At 25.2% G+C, this 13,319-nt stretch overlaps 1 protein-coding gene across 4 annotated transcripts in view; it reads right to left on the bottom strand.

Annotated features, from left to right (window-relative positions):
* Window positions 1–13,319, bottom strand: part of GlcAT-P (Glucuronyltransferase P) — a 98,628-nt gene that overhangs the window by 18,513 nt on the left and 66,796 nt on the right. For all 4 annotated transcript variants that reach the window (XM_075308286.1, XM_075308289.1, XM_075308287.1 and 1 more), the window contains exons 4-5: window positions 6,891–6,987; window positions 5,695–6,760 (exon numbers count right to left, since the gene is read on the bottom strand). In XM_075308286.1, the coding sequence (XP_075164401.1) occupies window positions 5,695–5,817 (123 nt within the window). In that variant the 5' untranslated portion in view covers window positions 5,818–6,760; window positions 6,891–6,987. The remainder of the gene's footprint in view (window positions 1–5,694; window positions 6,761–6,890; window positions 6,988–13,319) is intronic.

Here is a 13,319-nt window from a genome sequence, read left to right as displayed (position 1 = left end):
TTGCGTGGAAACGATACGTTCCTGTTTAATTTTTTCATAGATTATGTTAAGATTAAAATAAAACTCCAATTTTATTAAATTTTGCAGAATATGGCCAAATATGGTACCAAAACCAGCAAGTTGTTACTGTCTATCTTTTGAAATCACGCTATCTAGCCCCCATATAAATCAATTACCAAAATTTAAACTACGGAGCCTCTTGAAGGAACAAATTTCATATGATCCGGTTGAACAGTGGCCCTCCAATTACCATGCGAAAATTGCTTCATATCAGTTCATTATTATATCTATAGACTCCTCTATGTTTTTATGCTTCTGTTAAAAAAAAATATGCCAATATTGAAGTAAAACACTTGAAAGATCTTTAACCCTTATACTACGTTGGCGTCATTTGATGACCCATATCGTATTTTTCAACACCGCATATCTTACTGTTCGAATATAATTAACAATTTCCATCACTCAGTGCATTAATTGGTAACATATGCTCAATTCATGCTGAGTAGTAAGAACTTTTAATTATAATCCAAAAGTAAGAAATTCGGTGATGAAAAATACGACCTAATACCCAACGTAGTATAAGGGTTAATTAAAAATCTTAGAAAAATGTTCGGCTTCGGCCAATTAATGCTTGTTTGCCGAACATCGGCTTCTACCAAAACACCCGCTTCGGTCGAGCTCTACCACAATTGTTCACTTTTAAGAGGTGTCCGGATTTCAGAGTACGCAAATTTGAGAGGTTTCTCTGTATTATCAATGTAGGTATGAGAGAGTACTATCGAATAAGTGACTATATATCATTTGTCATACGACGCCTGACAAAGTGCTCTTATTGTGCATGATTACCAGATTGTGGGTATGTGAGTTTGAGAGTAAGCCTATTTGTGTGACTGATACATTTCTTTTTCTCAAATGCATGAATGTGGTGTGTGTACGTTCGTACGTACCTTTGCACATAAATAAAGCTGTAGCCTACAACAATACTGGGAGAAATTCATAGAAGCTTGAATGAATGCCTCTTTGGGTGGTATGTATAAACGATTGGATTCTTAAATAAATGTTGTTGGATAAACTTGTAAGTGTGGGTGGTGTTAGTGGGATGGATATATGAGGTGTGTTTGGTTGATGATGATTGAATATCATCTGTATGCAATAGCAAAGCAAAGCTATTCAGAGCCTTAGTGTATTTTCTATGTGAGAGCATTTTTCTTTCTCTCGTTTTTTTTTGTAATGTGATTGAAGCTAGGGGGATTATTTAAATGTATTTATAAAGTAATGATATGAAATGTAATTTAATAATCGTATATCTTCAACATTTTTCATCTTCTCTTTTATAGTTCTATTATTTACTTTATGTATTCTTTACATATATACAATAATAATGCTTGCTACTGTATGTATGTGTTCGCTACTCTGTGGTTTAAGAGCTTTTGTATTGCATTTCTTTTATGTGCTCATCACATCATCAGATTTGTGCGCGGTGATTCCTTAACAATAGTAGTGAATTATTATATTATAATGTTAACTATTATTGTAGATTGTAGAATGTCATCGTCAGTGTTCAGATGTTCAACTATTTATAGAAAGTGATTTATTGTTATAGATGCCTAAATGAGATTAACGTTGACATATTTGGCGAGAATTGAATTGGTATTGCATATGCATACGAATTTAATTTGACAAATTTTTTACGGTATATGAAAATTGTACATTTATTATGTATTAAAACACAATTTTAATATATCATAAAAACAAAAAAAAAAAAAAAACGGGAAAATATATTTGAGATAAAAAATAATATACAATTTTCATATATCATAAAAAAACGTTAAAACATATTTTTGAGATGGAAAAATAATGTGATGATTGCAGTTTTATTCTATATAAAGTTAACAAACATTTTCCATATTTGCAAATTGGTATATTAAATAGTGGTGCACCTACAATAAGTTGTTGATAAAAATTATGGTAAATATCATTTTTGACTTGCACGAGTTTATTAGTGGAAATGCAATTAGTGCTTTGCAACTAGATGTGCTCTATCTTGCTTTGTAAGGTGCTGATACAGATACATATTATTTTTATAGAATTTCATGGCAATGAAAAAAGCTTATGTTGATTAAATTTTTTAGTTTTCTTTAAATAAATACATTTTTAATTTAAATACCCAATGCTTATAAAAAAAGTTTTTTTTTAGTGCATTGGAATTTACGAAATGTCGTGAATTATCAAAACTATTTATATTATTTAATTGTTATGCCCTTCACCATAGGATGCGGGCATATTATTGGTCTCAGGCGCCATAAAGAGTCGAGGTGAAATTCGTAGTCGATGTAGCGAATAACACGAAAATTAAAATTTTTAAAGATACTGAAATTATAGAAAATTTTATTTCGATAGAAAATTTTGAAAAATTTTATTTTTATAGAACATTTTCTCACAATTTTGTTTCTATAGAAAATTTTCTCAAAACTTTATTTCTATAGAAAATTTAGTCAAAATTTTATCTCTATTGAAAATTTTGTTAAAATTTTTTTTTTCTATAGATTATTTTTTTTAAAATTTCATTTCTATAGAACATTTTATAAATATAAAAAAATTCTTGCAATTTTAATTCTATAGAAAATTTTCTCAAAGTTTTATTTTTGTAGAAATTTTTTTCAAAACTTTATTTCTATATAAAAATTTTTCAAAATATTCTTTCAATAGAAAATGTTGTAAAAATGTTATTTCTATAGAAAATTTTCTCGAAATTTAATTTATTTTGTCGAAATTTTATTTCTATAACAAATTTTCTCGAAATGTTATTTCTATAGCAAATTTTGTCAAAACTGTATTTCTATAGAAAATTTTGTCAAAATTTTATTTCTATAGAAAGTTTTCTCTAAATTTTATTTCTATAGAAATTTTGCTCGAATTTTTTTTTTAATAAAAAAATTTTCTCAAAATTTTATTTCTATAGAAAAAAAATTATCAACATTTAATTTCTATGGAAAATAAAATATAGCTATAGAATATTTTCTCAAAATTTTATTTCTATGGAAAATTTTCTTAAAATTTTAATTTGTCAAAATTTTATTTGTGTAAAAAATTTTGTACAAAATTTGATTTCTATAAAAAAATTTTGTCAAAATTCTATAAAATATAAAATATTTTCTCAAAATTTTATTTCTATAGAAGATTTTGTCAAAATTTTATTTATATAGAGTTTTTTATCAATTTTTTTGTGAAAATTTTATACATATAGAAAATTTTATCAAGCTTCTAATTTCTATAGAAAATTTTGTCAAATTTTTTTTTCTAAAGAAAATTTTTTTTAAATTTTTTATTCTACATAAAATTTTCTGAAATTTTTTTCTATAGAAAATGTTTTCCAAATTTTATTTCTTAGAAAATTTTCTCAAAATTTTATTTCTATAGAAAATTTTGTCAACATTTTATTTCTATAGAAAATGTTGTCAACATTTTTTTTTTCAAAAATTTATATATAGAAAATTTGATCAAACTTTTAATCTCTAGGGACAATTTGCTCAAAATTGTATTTCTATAGAAAAAATTGTCAACATTTTATTTCTAAAGAAAATTTTTTCAAATTTTTTATTCTAAAGAAAATTTTTTCAAATTTTTTATTCTACAGAAAATTTGCTGAAAATTTTTTCAATAGAAAATGTTTTCCAAATTATATTTCTATAGAAAATTTTCTCAAAATTTTATTTTTATAGAAAATTTTGTCAAACTAGAGGTGCTCTATCTTGCTTTAGAAAATTTTCTCAAAATTTTATTTCTATAAGAAATTTTCTCGAAACATTATATCTATAGAATTTTTTTTTTTTTCAAAATTTTATTTCTATAGAAATTGTTTTCAAAATTTTATTTCTAAAGAAAATTTTTTCAAAATTTTATTTCAATAGAAAGTTGTGTCAAACTTTTATTTCTATAGAATGTTGTTTTTGTCAAAGTTTTATTTCTATATAAATTTTGTCAAACTTTTATTTCTATAGAAAATTTTGTCAAAATTTTATTTCCATAGAAAATTTTGTCAAAATTGTATGTCTAGAAAATTTTGTCAAAACTTTTTTTCTGTAGAAAATTTGTTAAAATTTTATTCCTATAGAAACTTTTCTAAAAATTTTATTTATATAAAAAATTTACTCAAAATTTGATTTATATAGAAAATTTTGTCGAAATTTTATTTCTATAGAAAATTTTGTCAAAATTTTATTTCTATTAAAAATTTTCTTGAAATTTGTTGTATATAAAAAATTTTATTTCTATAGAAAATTTTCTCAAAATGTTATTTTTATAGAAAATTTTGTCAAACTAGAGGTGCTCTATTTTGATTTTTAGAAAATTTTCTTAAAATTTTATTTCTATAAGAAATTTTCTCAAAACATTACATCTATAGAAAAAATTTTCAAAATTTTATTTCTATAGAAATTTTTTTTCAAAATTTTATTTCTATAGAAATTTTTTTCAAAATTTTATATCTTTTTTCAAAATTTTATTTCTATAGAAAATTTTTTCAAAATTTTATTTCTATAGAAAATTTTTTCCACATTTTATTTCTATAGAAAATGTTGTTAAAATTTTATTCCTATATGTGGTTTTGTCAAACTTTTATTTCTATAGAAAATTTTTTCAAAATTTTATTTCCATAGAAAATTTTGTCAATTTTTTTTTATAGAAAATTTTGTTAAAATTTTATTCCTATAGAAACTTTTCTCAAAATTTTATTTCTATAAAAAATTTACTCAAAATTTGATTTATATAGAAAATTTTGTCGAAATTTTATTTCTATAGAAAATTTTGTCAAAATTTTATTTCTATTAAAAATTTTCTCGAAATTTTTTTTTATATAAAAAAATTTATTTCTATAGAATATTTTCGCAAAATTTTATTTGTATAGAAAATTTTGTCAAAATTGTATTTATATAGAAAATTTTGTATCTATAATAAATTTTTTTTTTATAGAAAATTTGTTCATAATTTTATTTCTATAGAAAATTTTGTCAAAATTTTATTTATATAGAACATTTTCTCGAACTTTTATTTATAAAGAAATTTTTTTCGAAATTTTCTCGAAATTTTATTTATATAGAAATTTTCCTCGAAATTTTATTTTTCCTATATTTTCTTTCTTTTTTCATATTTCAAAAACTACCATTTTTGCTAGATTTCTACCAACTGTGGCAACTATGGTTCTGAGTTCAATATATCAATTTGTTACAAACGGAATGACGAAGTTACTATACCCCCATTATATGGTGGAGGGCATAATGAAAGAGTGAGTAAAATTATCTTTAGACGTTAAAATAAAAATAAAACAAAAATGAAAATTAAAATTAAAATTAAAAGTAAAAATAAAACTTAATAATAAAAAACAAAAATTAGGTAAACAAATAAAAAATAAATGCAAATATAGAAAAATAATAAATAACCTTATATAAATATAATAAATAAATAACCATGAAATACAAAATTTTAATTAATTTTCTGATCCCATTTTTGTTTGGTCATTATTTTTCTATTTTACATCCCTAAAATCAACATAAGCTTTTTTTGGTATTACCAACAATAAATTCCATGGGGAAGAAAATATTATTAGTTTTATTTGTTTAAGTTTTGTTACAAAATACTAAAGGCTTTGTGGACGTTTTTGCTTTTTGCGAAAAAAAATCCATTTGTTCAACATACCTTTATAATGTCTGGCTGTGGCATTGGCTGCCGTGATATGTGATACTGATACAGTATCATATACATGCAGGTGGTGGCTACGAATATAGTCAGGTACATTTTAATGGATTTTCCCAGTGCCATGTTTGCAAATGGTTTGTAATCTTCAAATTTTTTGCAATTCTGCAACGCACAGAGTTATGTTACTCTAGCTAGTGATGTAGAGAATGATGATGATGATAAAGTCTTGTGGTACTCTAGGTAGTGATGTTGAGGACGTTTTGTAGAGGCTGTTGCTGATGATGATGAGGACGATGGGGCTGATTGAGTTGTCGTTGACGATGATAGAGTTGGTCGATGCTCTGATGCCAGTTTTTGGAATACAGCTGTTGCTTTAGAGTAGATTTCAAGTGACTGTCTAAGAGGCTGCCTGGATAGTTAGCTCTCTCCCTCTCTCAGGGAAGTTTATTATTATAGGAAGTCTATTTGATTGTATTTTTGTATCCTTTTCCCAGAAGTATCACTATTTGGACATACTTAAATGTAAGGGGATTACTTCCATTGAGATGATTATTCCTAGCTCTCTGAAGGCTATACCAGTTACTAACTATTGGCTTTGAATTAGTATATTTGCAATTAGTTTTTTTGTTCTATATTAATTTGTGTAGTTTTTCTTATGCCATTATTCGTACGTACGTTGTTATTCCTCCTGACTTAATTAAGTATTTCTGTATGTATTTCTTCGCAGTGTTTGTTTTTATGGGGTTTTGTTTTCCAGAGATTAGGACTACAGTTTCGGTTTTCTACAATTCTAACAAATATTCTCACTCATTTTGGTTTGGTCTTTTGTAAAGCTTTAATTGTTTTTCAATTTCATTCCATTCAGTTTTATCACCTATTATGGCTTTCCAAAGAGGTGGGCATTCAGTCATTGGGTTGTAGAAGTTGAGTTGAGCATTGTGCCTAGTAGAGTCAGTCGAAGTCGCTTACTTCGAGACCTGCTAATGTATGTTCACAGCTAATTGCTTTGTTGCTGGCCGTAGACTCGCATCGTTATCGTGCCAATTTCCAATTAAATGTTGAAAAGCTGTAAAATAGTTTTAATGTAAATGCCTCTTGTAAATAATGTCTTTTTTTTAATTGCTTTAACAGCCGCCCTCTATCGTCCAAATGCAATATTCATATTCACATGTTCCACTGATAGTTATGTTAGTTACCTTAACACATTTTACTTGTTGCGTTGTGTTTTGGTTGGCCTTTTCAAACTTAACATTGGCACGAGTTCAAGTTTATCAGTGGTAATAACCATTGTGGCTGTAATGAGAATTTAAGAAGAGAGGGAAAGTTTATATTAAATAAACGAGGTACACTTAACGTATAAGTACTAAAATAATAAAAATGCACATACGATCTAGAGGACACCGGGATACTTAAAGTAAAATTTATTATTATCAAAATTTATATAGAAGAGAAATAAAAATTTTGCACAATTTTTTATAGAAATAAAAGTTTGACGACATTTTCTATAGAAATAAAATTTTGACAAAAATTTTTATAAAAATAAAATGTTGATACAATTTTCATAGAAATAAAATTTTGAAAAAATTTGCTATAGAAATAAAATGTTAACAACATTTTCCATAGAAATAAAATTTTGACAAAATTTTCTATAGAAATAAAATTTTAACAACATTTTCTATAGAAATAAAATTTTGACAAAATATTCTATAGAAATATAATTTTGACAAAATTTTCTATAAAAATAAAATTTTGCAAAAATTTTCTATAGATATTAAATTTTAAGAAAACTTTCATTGAAAATAATATTTTGACAAAATTTTCTATAGAAATAAAATTTTGACAAACATTATTATAAAAATAAAATGTTGATACAATTTTCATAGAAATAAAATTTTGAAAAAAATTTCCTATAGAAATAAAATTTTAACAACATTTTCTATAGAAATAAAATTTTGACAAAATTTTCTATAGAAATAAAATTTTAACAAAATTTCCTATAGAAATACAATTTTGACAAAATTTTCTATAGAAATACAATTTTGACAAAATTTTCTATAAAAATAAAATTTTGCAAAAATTCGCTATAGATATTAAATTTTAAGAAAATTTTCAATGGAAATAACATTTTAACAAAATTTTCTATAGAAATACAATTTTGACAAAATTTTCTATAGAAAAACAATTTTGACAAAATTTTCTATAGAAATACAATTTTGACAAAATTTTCTGTAGAAATAAATTTTTGAAAAAATTTTCTATAGATATAAAATTTTAAGAAAATGTTCACTGGAAATAACACTTTGAGAAAATTTTCTTTAGAAATAAAATTGTGAAAAAATTAACTATAGAAATAAAATTTTGACAAAATTTTCTATAAAAATAAAATTTTCTATAGAAAAAAGTTTGGAATTTTTTTGGAAATACAATTTTAACCAAAAAAGTCTCTCTGGCAATAAAATTTTGACAAAATTCTATAGAAATAAAATTTTGACAATACAGTGCACTCGCGGTAACGTGAACAAGCTTTTTCTTACACTAACTGCTAGGGAACGCTGGAAAAACGTTAAAGGCAGATTCACAATGCCAAATACAATTTCAAATACACTTAGACTTTTTATACCCTGCGCCACACTGTGAAACAGGGTATTATAAGTTAGTGCATATGTTTGTAACACCCAGAAGGATACGAGATAGACACATGATGTCTTTGGCAATAATGCTCAGGGTGGGTCCCAGAGTCGATATAACCATGTCCGTCTGTCCGTCCGTCCGTCTGTCTGTGAACACATTTTGTGATCAAAGTCTAGGTCGCAATTTAAGTCCAATCGCCTTCAAATTTGGCACATGTTCCTAATTTGGGTCAGAATAGAACCCTATTGATTTTTGAAGAAATCGGTTCAGATTTAGTATAGCTCCCATATATATCTTTCGACCGATATGCACTAATATGGACCCGGCAGCCAGAGTTTTATACCGATTTGCTTGAAATTTTGTACAAACATAACACTTAGTCGTATAGTGAAGTGTGCAAAATTTGATTGAAATCGGTTCAGATTTAGATATAGCTCCAATATATATCTTTCGCCCGATATGGACTTATATGGCCCCAGAAGCCAGATTTTTGGCCGAACTTGGTTCAAATTTTTCACTAGGAGTACAATTAGTAGTATAGTCAAGTGTGCAACATTTGATTGAAATCGATTCAGATTTAGATATAGCTCCCATATATATATTTCGCCCGATATGCACTTATATAGACCCAGAAGCCAGAGTTTTATCCCGATTAGCTTGAAATTTTGCACAAGGAGTACAATTGGTAGTTTAGTCATGTGTGCCAAATTTGATTGAAATCGGTTCAGATTTAGATATAGCTTCCATATATATTTTTCGCCCGATATGGACTTATATGGCCCCAGAAGCCAGAGTTTTGGCCCAATTTGGTTGAAATTTTGCACTGGGAGTACAATTAGTAATATAGTCATGTGTGCCAAATTTGATTGAAATCGGTTCAGATTTAGATATAGCTCCCATATATATGTTTTTCTGATTTCGACAAAAATGGTCAAAATACCAACATTTTCCTTGTTAAATCGCCACTGCTTAGTCGAAAAGTTGTAAAAATGACTTTAATTTTCCTAAACTTCTAATACATATATATCGAGCCATAAATCATAAATAAACTTTTGCGAAGTTTCCTTAAAATTGCTTCAGATGTAAATGTTTCCCATATTTTTTTACTAAAATTGTGTCCCACCCTAGTACATTAGCCGACTTAAATTTTGAGTCTATAGATTTTGTAGAAGTCTATCAAATTCTGTCCAGATCGAGTGATATTTAAATGTATGTATTTGGGACAAACCTTTATATATAGCCCCCAACACATTTGACGGATGTGATATGGTATCGAAAATTTAGATCTACAAAGTGGTGCAGGGTATAATATAGTCGGCCCCGCCCGACTTTAGACTTTTCTTACTTGTTTTAATCATATAGTTTGGCTTTTTTCGTGAATTTTAATTATTAATTTAAATTGCTTTATAACTACATACCTGATACACTGATATTTTTCCGATCTCGTTTTTTTTTTAATTTTTTTCATGAAATTAAATTAAGTTTTTAATATTACTAATAAAATTAACCCTCTAATGCCCAATACCGCCTTTAGGCGGGCTTCATTTAAAAAGGAAGCTTTTAGTAAAACGCACTTTGCTGCATATACTGGATTTTACCGTGTACATTTTTCTTGTTTAGTTTTCTTGCTTTTGTGTTGTTAAAATTGAAAATTTAATCGGCTGGCAAAAAATTGGGGCATTAGAGGGTTAAAGACTATCACGCTAGAATGTGTCTATATTTTGTTCTGAAATTCGCTGAAGTTCGCTAACGCGAACTCTCTTGTTTTAAATATGTTCAAGTTACCGCGAGTGCACTGTATTTTCTATGGAAACAAAATTTTGACAACAGTTTCTATAGAAATAAAATTTTGGCAAAATTTTCTATAGAAATAAAATGTTGACAAATTTTTGTAAAGAAATAAAATTTAGCCAAAATTTTCTATTGAAATAAATTTTGACAAAATTTTCTATAAAAATAAAATGTTGACAAAATTTTCTAAAGAAATAAAATTTAAACAAAAGTTTCTAAAGAAATCAAATTTTGACAAAACTTTTCTATATATAAATAAAATTTTGAGAAATTTTTCTACAGAAATAAAATTTTTGCAAACATTTTCTATACAATTAAAATTTGAGAAAATTTATTTTATAGAATTAAAATTTTTTAATTAATTTTTTCTACAGAAATAAAATTTTGCAAACATTTTCTATACAATTAAAATTTGAGAAAATTTTTTTATAGAATTAAAATTTTTTTATGTTTTCAGAAAACAATTTTTGCAAAAATTTTTATAGAAATTAAATTTTGGAAAATTTTTCTCCAGAAATAAAATTTCCTATATTTTTTTCTATTTTCGATAGAAATAAAACAACAAAATTTTTTATAGAAATAACATTTTGATAAAATTTTCTATAGAAATAAAATTTTAACAAAATTTTCTATAGAAATAAAATTTTAACAAAATTTTCTATAGAAATAAAATTTTGAGAAAATTTTTTATAGAAATAAAATGTTGACAAAATTTTTTATTGAAATAAAATTTCGCAAAAATTTTCTATAGAAATAAAATTTCGAAAAAATTTTCTATAGCAACAAAATTTAGCAAAATTTTTCTATAGAAATAAAATTTGTACAAAATTTTATATATAAATAAAATTTTGAGAAAATTTTCTATAGAAAAAAATTTTTGAGAAATTTTTCTATAGAAATAAAATTTTGACAAAATTTTATATACAAATAAAATTTTGACAAAATTTTCTATAGAAAAAAATTTTTGACAAAATTTTCTATAGAAATAAAATTTTGAAAAAATTTTTTATAGAAATAAAATGTTGACAAAATTTTTTATAGAAATAAAATTTCGAAAAAATTTTCTATAGAAATAAAATTTCGAAAAAATTTTCTATAGAAATAAAATTTGTACAAAATCTTTATATATAAACGAAATGTTGACAAAATTATCTATAGAAATAAAATTTTGAGAAAATTTTCTATAGAAAAAATTTTTTGACAAAATTTTCTAAGAAAAAAATTTTTGAGAAAATTTTCTATAGAAATAAAATTTTGAGAAAATTTTCTATAGAAATAAAATTTTGAGTTACAATTACTTCAAAATTTAATTTATAGGCATACCGAACGTATGAGTCCTATTACTACCAAAACTTATAATAATCATACGATCCAGTGGCAGATGGGATTGGAAACAAGTAAAACAAAAATTATTGCCAAATTTATAATACTTATACGATCTATGGGTCGAACAATTAAAAATCGTAACATAATGTACATAAAACAAAAAACCTATTAAAGTTTTAAATAAATATAAACATTTATATATTTTGGTTACAAATATAAGTTTCAGGTCAACATTAAAATTTTTAATTTTATGGCAACAGTAAAATGATCTTCTTTTGAAATGAATTCGATGGAATTTCTGTTCACTATCATTGCTCGAATCTCTGTGTGTGGTTGGCAGTGAAACATTATTTATGCCCTCATGTAAACACAATTTCATTGAATTATTCTTTGTGTGTGTCTCATTTACAACTACAAAGCCGCAAGATTGCATCTGCTTGAAATAATATTTAAAATGGTCATGTTTGCTTTTTACGTTTTCCGTTATATTCACTTTTAATTACAATTACATTTTCCCCAATTGATGTTCATTCGCAAGCACTCAAACACAAAGAAAACAGACGAATGAATGCAGAGCTAGCGAAAGGACTATGGTAAGAAATGCAATGAAAAAGGACATCAGCAAATAACCCTTCAGTATCTAGTGGTGTAAATACTAATGCTACTATGTAGACCGGGGGGCCTTCACGGCTCCGTTGTAGTTAAATCACTGAAGCTTAACCCTATGATTTCGGCCTCTATGTATCAACCACTGAGATTTACTTCTAAAGCTCAAGCATTGGGTTTCCGTCTTAGAGATCCGTCTTAGGGCCTGTAATACAATAAACCGAAGTTCTCATCTTTACTCTTTACATCAGATCCTAATTATCTACAAATTTAATTTCTGATTTCACAATCACTTGCGAATTATTTTAAATTTTAAACTCCCGAAATCTTACTCATCGATGACTTCATTTGTTTTTCTCTTCTGACTAGAAATATACTCTTTACATCCTCTGGACATAGCCATATGAACGGGCTAAAGAAGAATGGTTATAAAAAATGGTAAGTACATATATGGGGGGAGGGGCACTATATTTATCTGTAGTTTTATGTAAATTCTTACTTACATTGTCACTTTTATGCTAGACCCTTACAAGTGCCAACCATCACGTCATGAGAAGGTTGTTTCACTATTTAGTTGACCTAGCAATCAGAAATAATACATTTTACTATCCTTCACATAAACACATACACAGAGAGAGAGAGAGACAGAATGAACAAAAAAAACAAAAAAAAAGAATTTTGACTAAATTTTATATAGAAATAAAATTATAACAAAATTTTCCATAGAAATAAAATGTTGACAAATTTTCTATAGAAATAAAATTTTGATTTTTTTTTTTTTAGAAATAAATATTTGATTTTTGAATTTTGATCAGAAATAATACATTTTACTATCCTTCACATAAACACATACACAGAGAGAGACAGAATGAACAAAACAAACAAAGGTACATCAAATAAATGTCAAGTACAGAACAGTGGGTAATGAAGAACAAATAGCGAATATTAAGCATAAATAGAAATAGAATTTTGACTAAATTTTCTATAGAAATAAAATTTTGAGAAAATTTTCTATAGAAATAAAATGTAGACAAATTTTCTATAGAAATAAAATTTTGATAAAAATTTCTATAGATATAAAATTTTGACAAAATTTTCTATAGAAATAACATTTTGACAAAATTTTCTATAGAAATAAAATTTTGATAAAATTTTTTATAGAAACAAAATTTTGATAAAATTTTCTATAGATATAAAATTTTGACAAAATTTTCTATAGAAATAAAATTTTGACAAAAATTTCTATAGAAATAAAATTTTGACAAAATTTT

Source organism: Haematobia irritans, chromosome 4 (genome assembly GCF_050003625.1).
Source record: "Haematobia irritans isolate KBUSLIRL chromosome 4, ASM5000362v1, whole genome shotgun sequence".
NCBI lineage: Eukaryota > Metazoa > Arthropoda > Insecta > Diptera > Muscidae > Haematobia > Haematobia irritans.
Note: the sequence above shows the minus strand (reverse complement) of the source record. Positions and strands in the feature narration are given on the sequence as shown.